Source organism: Trichomycterus rosablanca, chromosome 18 (genome assembly GCF_030014385.1).
Source record: "Trichomycterus rosablanca isolate fTriRos1 chromosome 18, fTriRos1.hap1, whole genome shotgun sequence".
Taxonomy (NCBI): domain Eukaryota; kingdom Metazoa; phylum Chordata; class Actinopteri; order Siluriformes; family Trichomycteridae; genus Trichomycterus; species Trichomycterus rosablanca.
In genome coordinates this window covers 28,181,783-28,204,923 of record NC_086005.1, presented here as the reverse complement: position 1 = coordinate 28,204,923, position 23,141 = coordinate 28,181,783, and the positions used below count along the sequence as shown (strand labels likewise).

The 23,141-nt window shown below is 44.7% G+C and overlaps 2 protein-coding genes across 3 annotated transcripts; one reads left to right on the top strand and one right to left on the bottom strand.

Annotated features, from left to right (window-relative positions):
- The first annotated feature begins 1,094 nt into the window (after positions 1-1,094).
- nsun5 (NOP2/Sun RNA methyltransferase 5) lies at positions 1,095-8,777 on the top strand. Its single transcript, XM_063013971.1, has 10 exons — positions 1,095-1,835; positions 1,916-2,035; positions 3,270-3,441; positions 3,551-3,659; positions 3,805-3,943; positions 4,544-4,659; positions 6,715-6,893; positions 7,054-7,261; positions 8,274-8,405; positions 8,516-8,777. The coding sequence occupies exons 1-10, from the start codon at positions 1,743-1,745 to the stop codon at positions 8,652-8,654; spliced, it is 1,407 nt and encodes a 468-aa protein (XP_062870041.1). The 5' UTR covers positions 1,095-1,742; the 3' UTR covers positions 8,655-8,777.
- Positions 8,778-10,360: 1,583 nt separating this feature from the next.
- pom121 (POM121 transmembrane nucleoporin) lies at positions 10,361-22,909 on the bottom strand. Of its 2 annotated transcripts, none has more exons than XM_063014263.1 (13): positions 22,362-22,909; positions 20,499-20,708; positions 20,230-20,394; positions 20,040-20,120; positions 19,731-19,908; positions 17,389-17,480; positions 17,052-17,125; positions 16,284-16,405; positions 16,061-16,160; positions 15,550-15,948; positions 12,598-14,106; positions 12,416-12,505; positions 10,361-12,266 (listed from the first exon to the last, which is right to left on the bottom strand). In XM_063014263.1, the coding sequence occupies exons 1-13, from the start codon at positions 22,907-22,909 to the stop codon at positions 12,169-12,171; spliced, it is 3,666 nt and encodes a 1,221-aa protein (XP_062870333.1). In that variant the 3' UTR covers positions 10,361-12,168. The 2 variants fall into 2 exon arrangements, with proteins under 2 accessions (XP_062870333.1, XP_062870334.1); XM_063014264.1 differs by having other exon boundaries at positions 16,284-16,402.
- Positions 22,910-23,141: the final 232 nt, after the last annotated feature.

Genomic DNA, 23,141 nt, shown 5'->3' with positions numbered 1-23,141 from the left:
GTGACTTTACGTGTCACATCCAGAACGCTGGAACTTCTCAAGTCCTGCAAAAATGCACCAATTTATTACAAATCCAGGCTTAAATAAAACATTCCTGCACCAGATCAGTAGGATAAATGTTAATCATGGGTGTGGAGGTGTTCAGGTCTTCATTTACAAGTCTGTGGTGTTGTGTGGTGTGGTGTGATGTGATGTGATGTGATGATGGCCTCCACTGCTTTCTTTCTGTTAAACAACAAGGTGTGAATTTGGCCACTTGGGTTTAAATCCAGCATTTAAAGACCAGAACGGTCAGCACGAGTATCTATCGAGTATTAACACAGTACTTAACACGTGTGATTATTTAACGGGTTTATTTCTTACCTGAAACTTCAGATCGTGGGTAGATCCAGTGATCCGGAGTGAAGGACGCTGGAAAATAATCCACGTGTATCTCACTCCCCCTAATGGTCCAGTTTCACTGCAGCCCTGATCAGGTACGACTGTTTAGGTGACTAAGTGACTGAAAAGTGACTCAGATTCACATTCAGGATCATAAAGTCTAAAACTGGTTAGTCAGCACATGTCGGAAAGCAAGAGGTTTGTTTACACAGTTATTTTCCACTTTATTTTGGGGTGTGTAACGAGTTAATGTTAGAAAATGCAACCTAAAATCATTCCTCTCTTTGTATTTAATTATGAATCTGTTTTCTCCATCTACAGTCCATAATATTCTTGATTCAATAAAAATATTTGTAAATGTACAGCAAAGCACAAAACACAGAGAAACACAAACAAAACCTAATATAATGGAACTTGCACCATAGGCAGGATATATACGCTTTATTTTATGTATTTAATTGCCACTTTTTAAGCAAAGGTTACAGATTGTTTATTATAAACTTTATTTCATGCACATAGACCAAGTTGCCTTAATAGAAAACTTTATTAGCGTACGGTGCTACATTCCGTAGGCTTACTACAGCGCTTAATATCTAGGCTAACTTTGTCGGACTTGTGAACGAGCTCTGGGAACGGAACTCGTTCGTATGTAGAGGACTAACCGTACATTTTATTTATATTAAAATATGCATGTGGGTGCATTGGGTGGCGCAGTGGTTAAACACACCAGTCAGACATCTCTGTTGCCGGCAGGCTGGGCGCCTATACGGACAATAATCGGTGCATCCAAGGGTGGGAATGCTGGAGGGGTTTATCATGCTGCTGTAATTACGACCTCTGCTGGCTGATCGATGGAGCTGCACTGATACAGGGGATAACGGAGATTAGTGTGTGACTCTCCGTGCACGATACGGATCTCCATATGACCCCACCACAGTCTCTTGCAGGTGAAAAGAAGTGGTGATAGTCACGGCCTTTCTCGGGCAAGACTGGAGGTCTGCAGCAGTAGATGACATGAAACGCTATCATGTAATTTCATATGACTAGATTAGGAGGACAGCTGGAATGAAAATGCATTTATTACTGTCAGTCAGCATTGTCAATACTGTTTCAAGCTTGCTGCTTAGTTGCACAACCCCCAAAAAGCAGGTTCGAATCTCAAAACGCACATCACGTGATAGCCTCCTGTCCTCCAGGCCAGCAGGTGGCGGAAACACAGCAGAGAGCAAAAGTGGCGACCGGCGAAACAAAACAGTAGCGAGAGAAACGTGGTTCTCATGTGATAATCTTTAGTGTTTGTTTATAATATGATTAATAAAATCTGTGCTCGTTAATTGTGATTTTTGGGAGGTTTATACAGCATGGCTCTGTATATAAAAGCAGCAGAGATTCTGGAGAAAGTGGAGCGAAAGAAAGGAGCTGTTAAAACTCTGGTGTACGACAGTAAATATCAGGTAATAATCAGATTTACAGCAACAAAACAAAAATATTGTGTTAAAAATTTTCTATAATGTGCTTTTCAATTTCTCATCAGAATATAAAGCAGCTGTTTGCTCTGGTGTGTGAGACTCAGAAATACAGTGAAGTGCTTCAGGAGATAATAGACACAACCAGACTACTGAAGGACACCAAACTCAGGATTCATTTAGCAAAGGTACCAATTATTACACGATTATATATCATCATATGATTTACTTTACTGTAGATCAGTATGGAGCATGCTTGACAGCTCATAGAACACTGGACACACCCTCTTATTTATCGAATTCAGGTGTTTCATTCAGTCCCAATGTCACAGGTGGAAAAAATCAAGCACTCATTTACATTTACATTTTCGTCCATTAGAAATCGTTCTAATCCAGAGAAACTTACAGAGGAACTTCCTCAGTAAACATTTCCCTACTTTAGTTTAAGTAAACAACAGTATAAGGATACAAAAATCAGAATCTGATCAGGCTTTACTGGCTCACACATACAAGGAATTTGACTTTGGTTACATGGATGCTCGCAGTGCACGAAGAATACAGAATAAATACAAAATAAAGACATTCTTATCACCCACAACTCTCTCTTTCTAACACACACATTCATACCTGTAAACATTCGCATGTGCAATTCACATTATGGGTTACAAGGTGCAGTTTTGTGCAATATAGAAAAAATATATAAATAAGAAATGAAAAGTGAGCGTGAAATATCAATGTATGCAATGTTGTGTGTTATTGCATAAATTAAAAAGGTAATTTGTAGAAGTGTCAGGAGGATTAACAGTTCTGTAGTGTTTAATTATTCATGAGCATAATGGATTGTGGGAAAAAAGCTTATCTTCAGCCTGATTGTTCTGGTGCTGTGATGGAAGGCTCCAAAACAGGTGATGGCCAGGGTGAGACGGGTCAGTGATGATTTTCCCTGTACGCTTCCTGGTTCTGGAGGCATGCAGATCCAGCAGTGTGGGCAGCTTTACACCAATGGTCCTCTCTGCAGACCTGATGGTGTGCTATAGTCTTTTGGTGTCGTGTTTGGTGGCTGAGCTGCTCCACACTGTGATGGATGTGCTGATGTTTTAAAGATGCTGTAGAACAGTGGTTCTCAACAAGGGGGTCTGGTTGCATTTAAGTGAGAAGAGTAAAAAAAAAAAAAAAGAATCACACTTGATGGGGCAGGAAAGTCAATAGGCTATCAAGCAAAACAGGATCATTGTTCTTCAGTGGCCTCCAGTCAACAATCCAAATTCAAATCATTAACATACTGTTCAGTAATAATGAACATTGTTAATCTGCCACTTATGTCACTTTTTTATATTAGATTAAAAACCTGAATTTTACATTAAAAATACAACTTCAAAATACATTCGACTGTTGTTTCTGATTGATGTTTGTGATGCTCAGGCTTTGGTTTACGACCTGCTGATCGGTCAGGGTGTAAAATGTGGAGGAGCCTGGAAAGCTGTGATGTTGAAGCATCGCTCCAGACTCCAGGCTGCTTTGGCTCGGATAAAGGTCAGACAGAAAGTGAGCCGGAACGAGGACCTGCTTCCTCCCAGCATGCAGAATATCGGCGGTTTGTCTTTCTCAAGTCTTTATTACCAACTGCAGCTGATCTCTTGTTTAAGAAAACAGTAATTTATGTTGTATGTTTATAGATGGAATGTTTGTTTTTCTCTCTATAGGTGTGACTATTCCGAGGTATGTGCGCGTTAACACGTTAAAAACGACGGTGGAGGACGTCATCGACTACCTAAAAAGAGAAGGATATTCGTATCATGGAACGGCAAGCAGGTTAGTAAACACTTACATCTTTCCCCAGATCTTAAATCTGTGTGTGTGTGTGTGTGTGCAGCATATTGTGTCCTGTTCCGTCCTCCTAATTAATTCAACTAATAAGAGAAACGGTCAGCTAATCATCTGTCGCTTGCGTCTCCAGGCTTGAGGATTTGTACCGTCTGTCTGGTAAAGAGTTCCTGAAAGATCTGCACCTCAGAGATCTTCTGGTCTTCAGTGCAAAAATGGATTTCCACGATCATTACCTGTATAAGGCGGGGCACATCATCCTGCAGGACAAGGTGAGAGTTCACGCCGTCGCAAGTAGAGATGAAAATGACGCGAGCATGCGGTGACGGACTCCAAAAATTCCATACATGCATTTTTAGTTTTATCCCAATCTAGTCATATCCAATTACCCAGTTATCTTTCCTCCACTGCTGCAGTCCTGTAACACACAACCCTTCTGACATGCTGCTTTTATTCCCACTTCTGAGTATAAGTCTGTCTTTATCTCTAGTTTGTTATTTTACAGCTTATACCAGAGTTCTAAAAGTGCTTTTTTACATTTATGCATGATTGTGTACAGACTGTGAGCCCAGGTGGCATCAGTAGATCTAGGGTTCGAATCCTGCGGTGCTATCGGCCTGTCGGGTGTCTTCATACAGCATCAGTAGATCTAGGGTTCGAATCCTGCGGTGCTATCGGCCTGTCGGGTGTCTTCATACATACATGATTGTTCTTGTTCTTGCGTCACGCCCATTGACTGTCTGAAAACCCGTCCCACCATGACCCTGACCAGGCTAAAGCAGCAGCATGAGAACATGAAAATGAAATGATTGAATACTTAGTGCGTATTAATTATTGTTATTTATTATATGATGAATTGTTGCTGTGTGTAGGCCAGCTGCCTCCCCGCTCACCTCCTCGACCCGCCGGTCGGAGCTCACGTGATCGACGCCTGTGCAGCTCCTGGGAATAAAAGCAGCCACCTCGCTGCCATCATGAAAAATAAAGGGTACAAACTCATCACTGCTCCACAGGTCGTGTCCGGGCCTTTAAAATGTTTAAGATTTATACACTTTATAATATGTGGTTTATTATTCTGTGTCTATCTCTATCAGTCTGTCTGGATATCTGCCTGGATATCTCTCTCTCTCTCTCTCTCTCTCTCTCTCTCTCTCTCTCTCTCTCTCTCTCTCTCTCTCTATATATATATATATATATATATATATACAGTATATATATAGATATATAGATATATACAGTGTATCACAAAAGTGAGTACACCCCTCACATTTCTGCAAATATTTTATTATATCTTTTCATGGGACAACACTATAGACATGAAACTTGGATATAACTTAGAGTAGTCAGTGTACAACTTGTATAGCAGTGTAGATTTACTGTCTTCTGAAAATAACTCAACACACAGCCATTAATGTCTATATAGCTGGCAACATAAGTGAGTACACCCCACAGTGAACATGTCCAAATTGTGCCCAAAGTGTCAATATTTTGTGTGACCACCATTATTATCCAGCACTGCCTTAACCCTCCTGGGCATGGAATTCACCAGAGCTGCACAGGTTGCTACTGGAATCCTCTTCCACTCCTCCATGATGACATCACGGAGCTGTTGGATGTTAGACACCTTGAACTCCTCCACCTTCCTCTTGAGGATGCGCCACAGGTGCTCAATTGGGTTTAGTCCATCACCTTTACCTTCAGCTTCCTCAGCAAGGCAGTTGTCATCTTGGAGGTTGTGTTTGGGGTCGTTATCCTGTTGGAAAACTGCCATGAGGCCCAGTTTTCGAAGGGAGGGGATCATGCTCTGTTTCAGAATGTCACAGTACATGTTGGAATTCATGTTTCCCTCAATGAACTGCAGCTCCCCAGTGCCAGCAACACTCATGCAGCCCAAGACCATGATGCTACCACCACCATGCTTGACTGTAGGCAAGATACAGTTGTCTTGGTACTTCTCACCAGGGCGCCGCCACACATGCTGGACACCATCTGAGCCAAACAAGTTTATCTTGGTCTCGTCAGACCACAGGGCATTCCAGTAATCCATGTTCTTGGACTGCTTGTCTTCAGCAAACTGTTTGCGGGCTTTCTTGTGCGTCAGCTTCCTTCTGGGATGACGACCATGCAGACCGAGTTGATGCAGTGTGCGGCGTATGGTCTGAGCACTGACAGGCTGACCTCCCACGTCTTCAACCTCTGCAGCAATGCTGGCAGCACTCATGTGTCTATTTTTTAAAGCCAACCTCTGGATATGACGCCGAACACGTGGACTCAACTTCTTTGGTGGACCCTGGCGAAGCCTGTTCCGAGTGGAACCTGTCCTGGAAAACCGCTGTATGACCTTGGCCACCATGCTGTAGCTCAGTTTCAGGGTGTTAGCAATCTTCTTATAGCCCAGGCCATCTTTGTGGAGAGCAACAATTCTATTTCTCACATCCTCAGAGAGTTCTTTGCCATGAGGTGCCATGTTGAATATCCAGTGGCCAGTATGAGAGAATTGTACCCAAAACACCAAATTTAACAGCCCTGCTCCCCATTTACACCTGGGACCTTGACACATGACACCAGGGAGAGACAACGACACATTTGGGCACAATTTGGACATGTTCACTGTGGGGTGTACTCACTTATGTTGCCAGCTATTTAGACATTAATGGCTGTGTGTTGAGTTATTTTCAGAAGACAGTAAATCTACACTGCTATACAAGTTGTACACTGACTACTCTAAGTTATATCCAAGTTTCATGTCTATAGTGTTGTCCCATGAAAAGATATAATGAAATATTTGCAGAAATGTGAGGGGTGTACTCACTTTTGTGATACACTGTATATCTGTCTTTCTGTCATACAATTATATATCTGTCTTTCTGTATATCTATCTATGTATCTGTATATCTGTCTGTCTGTCTGTCTGTCTGTCTTTTTGTCTATATATATATATATATATATATATATATATATATATATATATATATATATATATATATATATATATAATATATATATGTCTATTGATCTGTCTGTATATCTTTCTGTCTACCAGAAAACTCTTCGCCTTTGACCTGGATGCGAAGCGTCTGTCCACCATGAGCACGCTGCTGCTCCGCGCCGGGGTCACATTTCAGCAGCTGGCCAATGAGGATTTTCTCAAAGTGGATCCGCTTTGCCCGGCGTACAAGGACGTGACGCACATCCTGCTGGACCCGTCGTGCAGCGGATCAGGTACTGCACCAGGAACTTTAGTACCATCTATTGCAGTTGTTTTGGTATCAACACGATTATTTCTTTTGTTTACATTAAAACAACACAAACAAGTTGATGTAATTTATGGTTATGTAGAAAAAAACCCTCTTAATAATCTTCCACGTTTTCGGTGATGAAGGGATGCTGTGCCTGTCGGACGGCGGCTCCGAGGAGCAGCGGCGGGACCCCGAGCGTCTGCAGGCGCTGGCTGCGTTTCAGCTGCGCTGTCTGAACCACGCCCTGCGGTTCCCGCGGCTGCAGCGGCTCGTCTACTCCACCTGCTCCGTCCACCGGGAGGAGAACGAGGAGGTCGTGTCGGCGTGTCTACAGAATAATCCAGCGTTCGGGTAATTCAGAATTATTTTAATATCTGTGAAGGTTTTGCATCAGTCTGATTGTTTTAAATGTAAAAAATAATAGTGAGTGAAAAAGTTAGAACGGTCGTCCCCTTAATCACTTGTAAGGTGGCCTATACGGGCGCCTATACGGTCAATGGTTGGCTTGTCTGAGGGAGGAAGGGCCATTGGGATACCTCAACTTACATTACATTTTCGGCAGCTGTGACAGTATACAGAGTCAGAGTCAGAGAGGTTTTATTGTCATTTCAGCTACATACAAGTACATATTGAAACGAAACAGCGTTCCTCTAGGATCACGGTGTAACACGGTACAAAAAGTGCGAGACAAAAACAGTGTAAATGCAAAACAGTGTAGGTACAACAATAAATACAAAAAATCCTATAATAAATAACTATGAAAGATATTCCTAATTATCCCTAATCTAAACAAGTACTTAGAAGACAGGACTAAAGACAAGTATTAGTACATGATGGTGAATAGATGGTACAATGGTTCATGAGGTAGTGACATGTTGTACATTAGCAGCGTAAAATTGGCAATGCAGATAAGGTGCCTAAAAAGTAAATAAGGTGCAAAAATACAAGTAAGGTGCAGAAATTAAAAAAACTTTCCAACAGTTCCAGGAGGTGTGCAAAGTTATAGTATCTATATCAATCTAATCAATTGAGGGTTGAGGGCCTTGCTCAGGGGCCCAAAAGTGGCAACCTGGCAGTATTGGGGCTTGAACAGGCATCCATCTGATTACTAGTCCAGTACCTTAACCTCAAGGCTACACCTTTCTTCCAAACTGCTGGCTGATCGATAGTGCTGCACAGTGATTGTCTGTGCGCGATACAGATCTCCGTATGAAGAAGCGGTCGGCGCTGCACACATGTCGGAGGAGGCGTGTGTTAGTCAGAGTAGAGGTGATATATGATCGAGGAATCGGATATGACTAAACTGAGGGGACATAGAGAACGCATTCATGCCGGGTTGTAATTGTTGCCACGGTTTCCACAGACTGGTCCGTCTCCTTCCCGAGTGGCCTGAACGGGGTCTGGAGCCACTGGCGCAGTGTTTGCGTGCCAGCGTCACGAAGACGTTAACTCACGGGTTCTTCGTAGCCATGCTGAAGCGGCGGCTACAAACACCGTAAGTATCTTCAACCTAGAAAACACATCTTGTTTAATTCTGCTAAAGGAACCATGGTGAAAATGGTTCTGATTGTTCTGATCGATTCTATTGTTCATCACATCCTACAGAGGTTCTTCCATGGAGCTGAGCTCTAGGGTGACGCCTCCTGCTCAGGAGGAGCGAGCGGAGACCTCTGTGGAGGACCAACCGCCCCCAGCAAAGAAGAAAAAGAGGAACAGAAAGAAACCCAAAAAGCAAGGAACCTAAAATGTGGTTTGATTCCGAGGACGCTGGCAGCGGTGTGATGCACGACTGGTTATGTGAAAACTATATATGAGAGACAGAACTGCTGGATCTTTCAGTGGCTGTTAAATAAATGTTTTTATTTTATTTCTAGCAGGTATTTCTTTTAAGTCGAGATAAAAGTGAAAAGTGTCATAATTTCTGCTTTAAATACATTGGAACAAATATATTTAAAAATAAGTGTGGTAGGTGGGGCGGCACGGTGGCTAAGTGGGTAGCACTGTTGCCTCACAGCAAGAAGGTCCTGGGTTCGATCCCCAGGTGGAGCGGTCCGGGTCCTTTCGGTGTGGAGTTTGCATGTTCTCCCTGTGTCTGCGTGGGTTTCCTCCGGGGCTCCGGTTTCCTCCCACAGTCCAAAGACGTGCAAGTGAGGTGAACTGGAGACACTAAATTGTCCATGACTGTGTGTGATATAACCTTGTGAACTGATGAATCTTGTGTAATGAGTAACTACCGTTCCTGTCATGAATGTAACCAAAAGTGTAAAACATGACGTTAAAACCCTAATAAACAAACAAACCGCTCAGGTGGTGCAGCTGTAAAATACTCTAGCACACCAAAGCTGGGATCTCAAAAACATCGTATTGAATCTCAGCTCTGCCATCCGGCTGGGCTGGACGGCCACATGAACAATGCTTGGTTGTCGTTCAGGGTGGGATGAGCCGGACCAGAGTTCCTGGTCCTCGACCACTGGGCCGCCCCACCTGGGGATCGAACCTGGGACCTTCGTGCTGTGAGGCGACAGTGCTACCCACTTAGTGACCTGATATAATGAGTAAAGTATGCTCGCCCACTACTGCTGAGATTTGGTGAAACCAGGGTTCGAATCCGAGATGCTCTCGGCTGGTCGGGCGTATTGGGGGGGCATCGGGAGGTGCACTCGTCAGTGCGCTCTTAGTGCAGGTCCTAAGCCCGGATAGAAACAAGCTGGGGTGTAAAAACTGATGGACCAGATCTGCTGTGGCGACACCCAAACACGAGAGCAGCCGGAAAGAAGAGAAAAAACACACACAGTGCACCATTAAATATCAATCCAAGCAAATGCTGCTTTTATTATTATTATTAAAAACCAGTACACACACACACGACTTCCTAAAACACGCCGCGCTCACACACACTCGTGCCAGTACGACATCATACAGGTTGTAGTACACACTGAAACGTCGCATCTTGAGAAATCCAGCTCTCAAAATACTCCACTGTTCCTCCGTTTATTCATTTACAAACAAAACTGTACAAAAGACGACAACAAGAATAACTTTATACAGCAAAAACCTGGCGGAGGGTTCGGTCAGGTGGGTTATATGGGACTGGGGGGGCTGTGCTTCCAAATTTGTGCATCTTAATTGAATAAACAATGTTAAAACAGTTATAAATCACAGCAAACACAAAAACCTGAGACTTCTGGACAGAACTCAAGACGTGTTCATTACAATCCATGGAACATGCACACTCTGTAGCATTTAGACATAACCAATGAGCACACAAACGCTTCTTGGGTTTTCTTGAAATCTGGATTTAATAATAATAATATTGTACTGCTGACGGTTTCTAATCGCACCGTAAAGGTTCGGCTCATTTTCAGGTAAAACCATTACAGATATTCACAGATCAGATCTGATGTTCTGCCGTCAGACGCACCAAAGCAAACAAAACAAGGGACACGGTGATGACATTTCTGATTTGGGTTTATTGTTGATAATTCTGGACACACACTCAGCTCTGGGGTGTAAATTAAGACGAAAGCAGTAATAATACACATACGCAACACAAACCGGTACAGAGTTGGGACGCTTTTTAAAGCACGCTGATCTGCTCAACGATGCCAAATTAGAAATAAGCAGCAGTTGTTTTTAAAGCAGAAGGAAGCACGTGTTAGCCGTACCCTCACAGAACGATTGTGTGATAAGGGAGCCATAGTGGAGTAAATTGGGATTAAAACAAATTCCAAAAATGACAAAGACGTTCTGCACTGAAAAACATGAGGGATAAACAAACACTCCTGTGCAAAACTGAGGCCCAAAAGTATAAGTATTTACAACAGATGACCTGGTCAGTGTCCAGATTTAAGCCTTTTTAGCACCACAGACTAGTTTCATATAAGATATAATTTCACGAACTGAATAGGGGTTTAGAATAGAATAACTATAGAATGGAAAATCAGTGTTAATCCTGAGCACCACCTAGTGGTGATTGGAGGCAGAAACACCCGAAGTGAAGTGTGTTGGAAATTTAATTGCTCTTGTAGCATCTCTAATTAATTATTCTTTCTTTGCGAGCCGGTAATAATTGACCCACAGCCCGGTAGTTGAGGACCACTGCTATAGAGAATATTCGGTTACGTTAAACCCAGACCAGCTCAGCATGTGTTTCATCAGTTTAAGTGGACAAAATACCTTTTTATCCCCAAAAACTTCAACATTTAAAGAAATCAAGTGTTCCTTTATCTATAGTTTAATGATTAGTTGTTAGGATTTGTTGTTTTTCTTGCCCAGGAGTGAATCTGTGATGCATGCTGGCAAACCAAAGATAACTGGTACTAAATTTCAAAATCTGGACCGTATCTTAGTCCGATTTCTGTAATAATAATAATAATAATCTGTATTAATCCAAAACAAAATCTGAGGCTTCTGGAATCAGATTTTCAAATCACACACACACACATCAGCTCGACTCTCCATCCATCAATAATCACACATTTATTTACACTCTTCAGAAAAACTGTATAAAATGAATAACGTATCACGTATAAATATTCAAACTGTCAAACGTTCCCTTTTGTTCAGGTGAAAAATAAAAGCACACAGTCTGGGGTAAAATCCAGAGATCTGAACGATCAGGCTCATGTGTCAGCGATAAACAAACACACAAACATTCATTATTTAAAGGAATGTGCCATAAAAGCAACAGAAAATACAAATAACTTTATTTTGCAATTCAACGCACTGAAACCATGAACATGTGGAACTAAAATATATAATATTTATTATTTAATCGGTAGGCAGCCCGAGCAAGATTCATGCTCAGTCATCCAAAGAATAAAAATCATATATTCTCGCAGGTACTGATCTCAAATGAATTAAAATTAAAAAGGGCTTCGATGCATTTAATGTAATGCAAATACGACCACGTTTAAAAAGGAAAAACAAACAAAAACAAAAATAAATCTGCACAAAACCCCTGAAAAGCAAACGACCAGAATCAGAGCAGATTCACTTTCACGTCCAGGATTTGAATCGTCTCATTATTCACTTATTTCGAGTTGCGCCCCTGTGTACCCCCCTCGCAGACCGCGTACGGTACCGAAGTGTTCTCCAAGCCGTCCATCTGAGCAGCTTTTACAGAGCCGCCCAGTCCAGTCCACTCCAGTCCAGAAGTCGGATCAGGTTCCGTCAGCAGCAGCAGCTTGTAAAGATGAAAAGGGGCGTCGCATGTGCCAACAGACAGAGATTAGGGAACGGGTCTCTCGGGGTGGGTGTTACTTCTTCCTCGTGTGCTGCCTGCGTGCCTGCAGTCTCTGCCGTGCGCTGCCTGTTTTGGAGCCCGCGCCGATGGAGAACGAGGCCGAGGGCGTGGCTGGGGAAGGAAACGCAGACGTGTAAACACAATAGTTCAAGAGTGATCGCCTTAAGTACCAAAGCGCTATCACACTGTACCACCACACCTTACACTAAAACTAAACTTCAAACCTAAATTTAAAGCGAGACGCGTCTCTGTTATCTTACCGAGGGCAGGGGCTCCGAATCCTTGTGGAGTACTGGGGCTGCCGAACATGACGGGTCCACCAGCACCGCCGAACGCAGGGGTGGAAGTTCCTGCACAGAGTGAGAACACATCAAAAGTTACTTTAATAATGATCTGCCTCTTTATTTCTTATTCATTTATCGTTAATATGCAGCGCACTCACCGAAAGTAGAATTATTATCCGTGCCGGCAGCCCCGAAGGAAAATCCGGCCTGAGGCTGCTGCGCCGCCGGCGTTACGAACTGCGTCCCGGGCAGCGACGCTGAGAAATTGAAGCCACCCGACGCTGCAGAGTTCTGGGGCGTGGCCGGTGCTGCTCCGAACGCGAAGGCCGACCCGGAGGGAGCGTTCATCGTCGGAGCGCTGGTGTTCCCGAAATTGAAACCGGATGAGGGTCCTCCGAAGGTGGGCTGCGTCGAGTTGGCGAAGGTCGGCGCGGCGGTGCTGGCGGGCGCCCCGAACGATGGCGCGCTCCCTCCTGCGCCTGCGTTAAACCCAAAAGTCTTGGCTGGGGTGGACGGCTGGGCGTTGCCGAAGGGTTTCGGGGCGCTGAACGCCGAGGTTCCGAACGCGGCCTGAGTCGTCGGGGCCGTCGATGACGGTGTTGAATTGTTTGCCAGACCGATTCCGGTAAATTGGGTAGCGGGTGCGTTTTGGCCGAACGTAAACGCGCTCTGGGGCGCCGCAGACGGGGCGCTCTGCGCTGGTTTTAAAGCACCGAACTGGAAACTGGTGTTGGTGTTGCTGGTGGTCGTGGCGCTCGTGGTAATTCCAGATGAAGCTGAGGCTGTGGTAGCTGCAGAAGCTCCGAACTGAAAGGTGCTGTTAGGGGCGCTCCAGGCCCCGAACAGGGACTCGGTGGTGTTTTGGGAATTGGGATTAGATGAAGGGATTGAGGCAGGCGTAGACTGGGTGGGTTTAGGTCCACCAAACAGGGACTGGGTGGGATTCTGAGTACTGGTGGTGGACGAGAGGACCGGCTGGCTATTAGTAAGTCCGCCAAACAGGGATGGAGTGAAATTCGGGGTACTGGAGGTGGACGAAGGGACAGAGGGAGCGACTGGCTTGGTGTTAGCGAGAGCACCGAACAGAGACTGAGTGGAATTCTGGGTATTTGAAGTGGACGAAGGGACTAAAGAAGCCATGTGGCTGTTATTCATTGTGCCAAATAGAGAGGGGGTGGGATTGGGGGTACCGGACGTCGTCGAGGGAACCGAAGACGCCGCTTGAGCGTTTGTTATCCCGCCGAAAAGCGAAGCAGACGCACTAGCGGACGTGGATGTCGCCGGCTGTCCGAACGCACCGTCGAACATGGGTTTGAAAGTGGGTTGAGTAGGTTTGACCTCTGCCGTGGACACCAGTGCTGGACTTCCCGCCCCGAAAATAGGCTTGAACCCGGATTCTGCCGGTTTCAGACCGGCTGTACCGCCGAGAGTGAGCGTCGAGGCGGCAGAAGGAGCGGGCGCAGAGGACGCGGGCGCGGTAGAAGCAGGGCCCAAGACGCCGCCCCCTCCGAAGGCCAACGCGCTAGGCGTCGACGACAGAGGCTTGGACAGAACCGGGGCGAAGGCGGAGGGCGCGGAGGAGAGCGCTGGCTCAGACTTCACGGCGCCGATGCTCAGAGAGACGGAGGTGACGCTGGCGGGAGGCGCCGCCACAGACGTTTCAGGAGCTAGAAAGAGAACAAATATTAATAAATACATTAATTAATGTGTCATGGCGGTCTTGGGATTTCTTTACGTTTCTGTAACAATAAAACAATAAAAAAATACATATTTTGTGGGTCAAATATCTGGTCTAATGGCACGACTCAAAACAATGAGTAGTTTAGTGTTTAGTTTTGATATTTTAAGCAAAATTATGGCAGAATTATAAGGTATTACTGTTCTAACTATCTACTAGAGATGGGACGATCGATCGGCTACGAATCGGTATCGGCCGATTTTTAATCAAAATATGCTATCGGCGATCGGCGATATTTCCTAAAAGTAGCCGATCCGATCGTGTGATATATAAAGATCACGTTAAGTTAACAGCTCAGTGGATCGATCCAGACTTTGAGCTACGAAGCACCAACCATCACATCACCATTCATCAACCATCGTACAGAAACCATCGTGAAAGCTCTTACGATGTAATTTTGCTGATTGTAATATTTACTTTAAAAAGATAATTCAACCCGGTCACATCTGAGTGGATTCTATCAGCACGTTATATAAACTCCTGGTTCACTTTGGTAAATCGTAAGCGGTTCTTACTTGTGATGTAGATGAGAACAGAAAACGTTACAGAGCCAATCAGAGGCAAAAGTTTATTCATTACCAAATTCGTTAGTTCAGGATCATCTGCTGAACTTTTAGAAAACTTTTAGCTCCTTAGACGGAACGAGTCTGACTCGGTTACAGATCTGTGGTAACAGCAGTGTAATGAAGCTTTTTAATGTAAGAGAGTCACACAGAATGTTCTGTAGTAGCTGGTGTTTATTTAAAACCACGACATTTAATTAATAACAGTAAACACGGAGAGATAACTGAGAAGAGAAACTTACGCTTCACATAAAAACGAATCAACTCATGAATCAATGAATCACTTATAGCGATACTGTGAACAAAGCGTCTCTTCTAAAGGCACAAACACAAACACACACACACACACACACACACACACACACACACACACACACACGCGCGCGCGCTGCTCCGGTTTATCTTTACTGTGAGGCTCTTTTTAAGTTTATTTACTGCTAATCCCAAACCACACAATTAGTACACTATCAATGGTTTTGTCTATTTCTAAATCCATTATGTTGGGGATTGAACCCCGCTGGACGCCTGTGGGCTCATCACCGACACCGCCAACCACCGAGTAAGGCCCTACCTAATTCACGGACCGCAATCTGCTGCAAAATACAAAATGTGAGGCTTGTGTTTGGCGATTTCACGTTTTTTTATTCGTGTAGGGTTCAAGTGCCTCACGTTTACCGGTTAATCTGCACCATGAGGCGTCCTAGCGATCCTACGGCAATTCAGTTAGCAATCGTTCAGTCGAATAGCCCAAGAACGAAGTGTGAAGCAGATAGAAACACGACTCGGGTAACTGAGTTTGGACAACGTACCTGTGGAGGTAGCAGCAGCCGTCGTGGGAGGAGAACTCAGTGCCGATATTCTCTTCATGTCCTTCAGGGACTCCAGTAGTGGATTCGTCAGTTTGGGGGCCGCGGTGACTGTAGTGATGCTGGTGACGAGTGTAGGGAGCATCGCCGTTGGAACCAATGCGGGACCGCTCATGCTGGAGGGGGTGACGGTGAGGTCGATCGTGGGCGCTGAAGCTGCAGTGGACGCCGCGCCGGAGGTGCTCGGAGGTCCGGCAGATGACGTGGCTAGAGACGCCAGCGATGGGGAGCTGAGCGCAGGGGCGGATGAGGGTAAGGACGATGAGGCTAGTTTGGAAAAGATGTCTAAACAGGGAGCAGGGGTCGGATTCGGTGCAGAGGTGGAACTGGGCTTCTCCGGCTCTGGATAAAAGAGGGGAGGATCGTGTCAGGATGCACAAATATCTCCACATCAGTAGAATTCTTAACCTACCAGCTCAAATAAACGACCCCATAGAGGAATATCTGAACCTACCAGGTTCCTTCAGGACTTTCTGAATTTGGCTGAGAGCAGCTTTTTTCTCCATGTCCAGGTCCTTCACAGTAATAGTGTAACCCAGTTCAGGGGGCGGAGGCTGGGGGAAGAAAAAAGCAAATAATTAATTACGTTGAATTATGCAGTCTGAAATAAAACCAAGAGCACAGCACGACTACTTTACCAGCAGTGAGAAAATCTCTAATTCTACTGTTTCACCCACCAGCGATATCTGATCTCCTCTGTTCACAGATACCAACTGGATCTTGCGTTTCCGTTTGCCGCTGCTTCCTCCGGAGTCTGACCTCGGCGTAACCGGGACCTCGGGCGTCGACGAGCGTTCTACTAGGAAACACAAAACCGCTCATCTAGTTCAGTACGATATTCAAAAGCAACAGAAGCATTAAACACGGCAACAAGTGATTATTAGATTTAGTATTTAAAACTGTTTGCAAACTGTACCAGGGTACAAAAGAACCTCGATTTAACAGACAGTTAATTACAGACAATTAGACAGTCCAGTTCGATTGTTAAATTCCTGTGAGAAGCGTACAGAGACCAGTAGTTCAGTAATTGTCCGCTACTCGGCGCACGTCTCTCTGCTTATATGAGCGATAGGCTTCGTTTTGCTGGGAGGATCGCTCTGTTCTTGCCTTTTTTTGGTGTTTTATGCCTCATTTTTGCAAGTTCTAGAGCTTAGATACAGCTTTAAGTGCCCACTATACAATCACAGCAAAAAAAAGTAAGTGAAATTTCACCCCAGTAGTACAGTAAATCAGTTTTAATAATTATTTACAGGTTGTGCATGTTTAGCACTTTTGTAGACCTTAGTGCTGCATTTTCGAATATTTTCCCACCTCCCTATAAAACATCTCGCTGTTTTGGACAACCTCGTGCTCCCACCTTTTAGTCCGTTAAATCGAGGTTCCTCTGTATTTAAGTCTGCATTTTTACGTAGAGGTATAAAAAACATGCAAAGCGACAGTCGTACCTACTCCAGGACCTGTATCAGTGGTTTCTTTATCACATTTTAGTGAGGAAACGGCCGGCGAGGCGTTCTCCTCCCTAGGAAAGTGCACAAAAGAAAACGTTTCTTAGAAAGAAATGTCTGGAGCAGATTATTATACATCTATCATTATTTAATCTGCATTTCAGTGTGTGTTCAGTTCATTTATCAGCATGTTATATTGCACGGCGGCCTCCTCGATGCGACGCATGATAAATTATTCCATAAACACACAATGAAATAATTTAAAATACACTATTTACCGGAGTCTCTTTAGCTCCAGATAAACTGTACAGATTTCAGTGTGTGTTGCAGGTCATACCTGGGCTTTTTGGCCGCCCTGTCGGGGGTCTGGCATCGTGACGATCCGGGGCTCACGAGAGGAGACATAGCCAGACTAGATGCTACTTTTCTCTGCAGAGAATAAAACAAACACTTAATATTAGTAATCAATATATTACAATAAACAAGGTCATGTTGATATTATATACACGTGTTGGTTTGGTCGTGGGCAATTTTGCATCTCCAGTTCACCTCACTTACACGTCTTTGTACGCAGATACGGGGAGAACATGCAAACTCCACACAGAAGAACCCTGCAAATAGAGATTTGGGAATCGAACTCAGGGTGCTTAGTGCTACCCATCGAGCCACCCAACCAAATCATCAAGAAGTGGTTCAGAAGAGCAGGGTTATGTACCCGTGTGTCTTCAGATCGTTTGTTTAATAGTAACAGCATTAAAAAGCAAATCTGAATCAGTTACACCTACAGTGTATCACAAAAGTGAGTACACCCCTCACATTTCTGCAAATATTTCATTATATCTTTTCATGGGACAACACTATAGACATGAAACTTGGATATGACTTAGAGTAGTCAGTGTACAGCTTGTATAGCAGTGTAGATTTACTGTCTTCAGAAAATAACTCAACACACAGCCATTAATGTCTAAATAGCTGGCAACATAAGTGAGTACACCCCACAGTGAACATGTCCAAATTGTGCCCAAATGTGTCGTTGTCCCTCCCTGGTGTCATGTGTCAAGGTCCCAGGTGTAAATGGGGAGCAGGGCTGTTAAATTTGGTGTTTTGGGTACAATTCTCTCATACTGGCCACTGGATATTCAACATGGCACCTCATGGCAAAGAACTCTCTGAGGATGTGAGAAATAGAATTGTTGCTCTCCACATAGATGGCCTGGGCTATAAGAAGATTGCTAACACCCTGAAACTGAGCTACAGCATGGTGGCCAAGGTCATACAGCGGTTTTCCAGGACAGGTTCCACTCGGAACAGGCTTCGCCAGGGTCGACCGAAGAAGTTGAGTCCATGTGTTCGGCGTCATATCCAGAGGTTGGCTTTAAAAAATAGACACATGAGTGCTGCCAGCATTGCTGCAGAGGTTGAAGATGTGGGAGGTCAGCCTGTCAGTGCTCAGACCATACGCAACATACTGCATCAACTCGGTCTGCATGGTCGTCATCCCAGAAGGAAGCTGACGCACAAGAAAGCCCGCAAACAGTTTGCTGAAGACAAGCAGTCCAAGAACATGGATTACTGGAATGCCCTGTGGTCTGACGAGACCAAGATAAACTTGTTTGGCTCAGATGGTGTCCAGCATGTGTGGCGGCGCCCTGGTGAGAAGTACCAAGACAACTGTATCTTGCCTACAGTCAAGCATGGTGGTGGTAGCATCATGGTCTTGGGCTGCATGAGTGTTGCTGGCACTGGGGAGCTGCGGTTCATTGAGGGAAACATGAATTCCAACATGTACTGTGACATTCTGAAACAGAGCATGATCCCCTCCCTTCGAAAACGACCCCAAACACAACCTCCAAGATGACAACTGCCTTGCTGAGGAAGCTGAAGGTAAAGGTGATGGACTAAACCCAATTGAGCACCTGTGGCGCATCCTCAAGTGGAAGGTGGAGGAGTTCAAGGTGTCTAACATCCACCAGCTCCGTGATGTCATCATGGAGGAGTGGAAGAGGATTCCAGTAGCAACCTGTGCAGCTCTGGTGAATTCCATGCCCAGGAGGGTTAAGGCAGTGCTGGATAATAATGGTGGTCACACAAAATATTGACACTTTGGGCACAATTTGGACATGTTCACTGTGGGGTGTACTCACTTATGTTGCCAGCTATTTAGACATTAATGGCTGTGTGTTGAGTTATTTTCAGAAGACAGTAAATCTACACTGCTATACAAGTTGTACACTGACTACTCTAAGTTATATCCAAGTTTCATGTCTATAGTGTTGTCCCATGAAAAGATATAATAAAATATTTGCAGAATTGTGAGGGGTGTACTCACTTTTGTGATACACTGTACATTAACTGTCCACACCAGCACACGGCTTCACACCTACACCGCTCTGCTGGAATGTTAATCAAAATGCAGGGTGCACATATTTATTAGTTTGCCATGAATTCTTAACCAGTCAAACCACTGGTTCTTTCCGGTTGCCATCACTGGCTAGTGACCTTTAGACCCTGACATGAGATGTTCTCCCAAACGTAGTGGAATAAATGCAGTCCTATAATTGAGGGCTGATTATTTTTGTATACAAGACAATCTGACACTGATATCATTAGAAATCTATGAGCCGTTATTAAAATAATGACACAGACTTCGGAGAGGCTAAGAGTAGCTAATCCTGGTACCTGAGGGTATCCTAGAGATGAGCTGTAAGAGCTACGAATGGGGTTCCGGACTGATCCAGGCACGCCGCAGGCGACCGGGCTTCCGCCAACTGAGCTTATGGAGGAGGTTCGAGACCTCTTTAACGAGGAGGACTCCTCCACCACGGAGGCGTTGATCCCTCTCTTTAAGCTTCCAGGCCTAAAAAGATGCAACACGATCACATTAAAACAACGTTAGATTATCATGTCATGATTACTGCTCATTATATTGGGTGAAAAAGATCTAAACGATGAGACCGACGGCAGAATGAAGAATAAAATAGAACCTACTTTGGGACAAGCTGTGCTGGAGCACCGTTCGCTAGCAGTGGCTCAAAGGCTGAATGAGAACTCCCACCGCTGTCGTTCCGCCTGATAAACATTTAAACAAACACAAACATTTCCGTCCCTTTAGTCAGACGTGCTCGTTTCACACGGCAAATAACGCTAAACAAAACAACAGCTTCAAGCAAACAAATACCTCCTTTTGCTTTTCTGCTCAGCCTCGTGGCCTCGGTCTTCGTCATCGACGTCACGTTTACGGCTCGCTCTGAGCACGCTCAGGACGGTCTCTCTGGAGCAGGGGTCGGCTTGGGCTTCGAACCCGGGTGACCGGAGCGCTCCGGGCGAGTTCAGCTGCTCCAAACTGGTGTCAAGCACAAAAAACATGTATAGAAAAGCCAAGATAAAGACTCAAACCCATTAATAAAGATAGATAAATAATATTATACATAAACAATAATGACTCACAATGATAAGCGGGTTGTGTTATCCGGTCTGGCGATCTTCACCGTGACAGGACTGTGCACTGGCGTGTTGCGCTGTGTGAGAACGTTCTTCTTGCGGAACCCGTCCCACTGGGCTGGAGGAAAAACGCCCACTGATGAGGTTCCTGTCTGCTGCAGTGGGTAATGTCTCTGAGGCGTGATGGTCACCCTCCCTGCAGCTCCGAACTGCTCCCTGTGGCCAACACACACCGTCGCATTAATAATAATAAGCAAAAAAAAAAAAAAACTTTTAAAAGATTATGGCAGAACTCTGCAATATGACAATTTTTAACGACACACGAGCGTTATTGGTGCGCTGATTTTTAGAACCCTGTGATTTTCATAATGCGTTTGACTGAAAATAAGCAGATGTTAGATGACGATGTGCCATTCTACGCCCTGACTTATCAAACTGCACGTGTGGCGTTGGTGGTTTGATCGACAGCAACAGCTTTGGTGTCTATATGCGCATATAGTGGTTATGGCACTGGACTAGTGATTGGAAGGTCGCTGGTTCAAGCCCCATTACTGGCTAGTTGCAACTGTTGGGTGCCTGAGCAAAGCCCTTAACTCTCAACTGTTTGCACTGTATTCCACTATAAATATAAAAATATCCATTTATTTACATTATTTTTTATTTTAAAAAAGCTGTGCTGTAATGTTTGTCACACTGGTCTGGGGATCTGTAGGATAAAACTATTTGATATCCACAATGAATGCGCAATTTAATCGATACTACTTTCATTTTTCTCTTTTATGTTATTATATTTTTTCATATCTTTATATTTACAGTATATTTGCGTTTTAATTTTACTTAATAAACCCTACCATTAGTCTAATTTTGCAGCATATTGATGCATTTGTGATGTTTGTGAACTGCTGCTTTAACACTGCACTTTTTCTTTGGGAATCAATAAAGTCAATCAACCACTGTTACCACTGTTGGGCCCTTGAGCAAGGCCCTTAACCATGTTAACTGTATACCGTCACATTACTGTAACTCGCTTTGGATAAAAGCGTCTCCTAAATGCTGAAAATGTAAATGTAAAAAGGTCCTTTCTGTGTGGAGTTTGCATGTTCTCCCAGTGTCTGCGTGGGTTTCCTCCAGGTGCTCCGGTTGCTCCTCACAGTCAAAAAAAAAAAACTATGCATATGTTGACCATTTAAGAGATTGTTTGTTTGTTTTATTAGGATTTTGACATCATGTTTTACACTTTGGTTATAATTATAGTGTCTCCAATTCACCTCACTTGCACGTCTTTGGACTGTGGGAGGAAACCGGAGCTCCTGATACGGGGAGAGCACACAGAAAGGACCAAGGACCTTCTTGCTGTGGGGCAACAGTGCCACCCGACCAGTTAAGGCAAGTTAATAATAATAGTAATAATAATAATAGCACTATAATGAGAGAGCTGTCCAGACCCTGTACAACAACATCAACTCTGAATCATGACCTTGAATCCTGCTTGCAAAAACTGCATCATTCATTAACTTAAACTCTTATTTATTCAAGAGGAATTAAAACTATAAAGTAAAGGTATAAAGCTTATTGTAAACGTTCTGAGCTCTGGATCTAGTGGCTGTGGAGTGGCAGCTATGAGAGAGTCCTGCATGTGCCAGACAGGAGAAACTCCCACATTTTCAAATATTGGAGGGAAAACATGGAAGCTGCATCTGATGATCTGTAGTGTGCAGCACTGAATCCCCACATGCCTGGTTATTTATCCTTGAAGAAGCGTAAATACAAACATCAGTGTGAGAGCTTTAAAAAACAAAGGGGTTTTGATTTAGAAATAAGAAACAAGCATTAAAGTTTGATCAGAGGTTCGTGAGCTGAACTCGTTACCCGAAGGACAGCCTCCTGCTCGGGGTTGGAGCTCCGTGGTTCGGCCGGCTGAGTCTCTCCCGGAGCTGGTCGCGGTGGGTCCCGGAGGTACCGGCGGGCCGCACCGCGCCGGCCGGACTCTCCGCTTTACCCAGGTAGCTCCCCATCAGGATGTCCCGCGGACTGAAAGCAGACTCGTTAAACGCCGCGTCTCTTCGGTACGCAAACGAAGTAAAATGTCTATCAGCCGGAGAAGCTACAAAACTCCGAGCGTTGCTTTTGAACGTCCTGTTGTTGTTCTTATTCCGACCGGCCGCCGGGACTACTCTGCCGGTCCTCGCCGCCAACCAGCTCCGCAGTGCCGGCAGAGCCTTCAGGCCACACCGAGGATTCAGGCCCGACCAGTCCAGAAGCTGAAGCTCTTCGGCCTTGTAGTAACAAACAGCACAAGATCCAACAAAAAATAACAGTATGTACAGGTATGTCGGGATGCAAGTGAGGACGAAAAAGAACAAGCTGATAAAAAGGAACGAGATAAAAGCTAGCCACCGTTTATCCGCAGGAGACATGGCGGCACCGCGCCGCCGAGGGACAATATCCCATAATGCCTTTCTTCGGCGTGCGTTCGCGTTGATGCTTAGGATCATGGGAAATGTAGTTTTTTACCTCTTTACACTTTATTTTACCAATTTGGTAAGTGGGTAGCACTGTCGCCTCACAGCAAGAAGGTCCTGGGTTCGATCCCCAGGTGGGGCGGTCCGGGTCCTTTCTGTGCTGAGTTTGCATGTTCTCCCCGTCTCT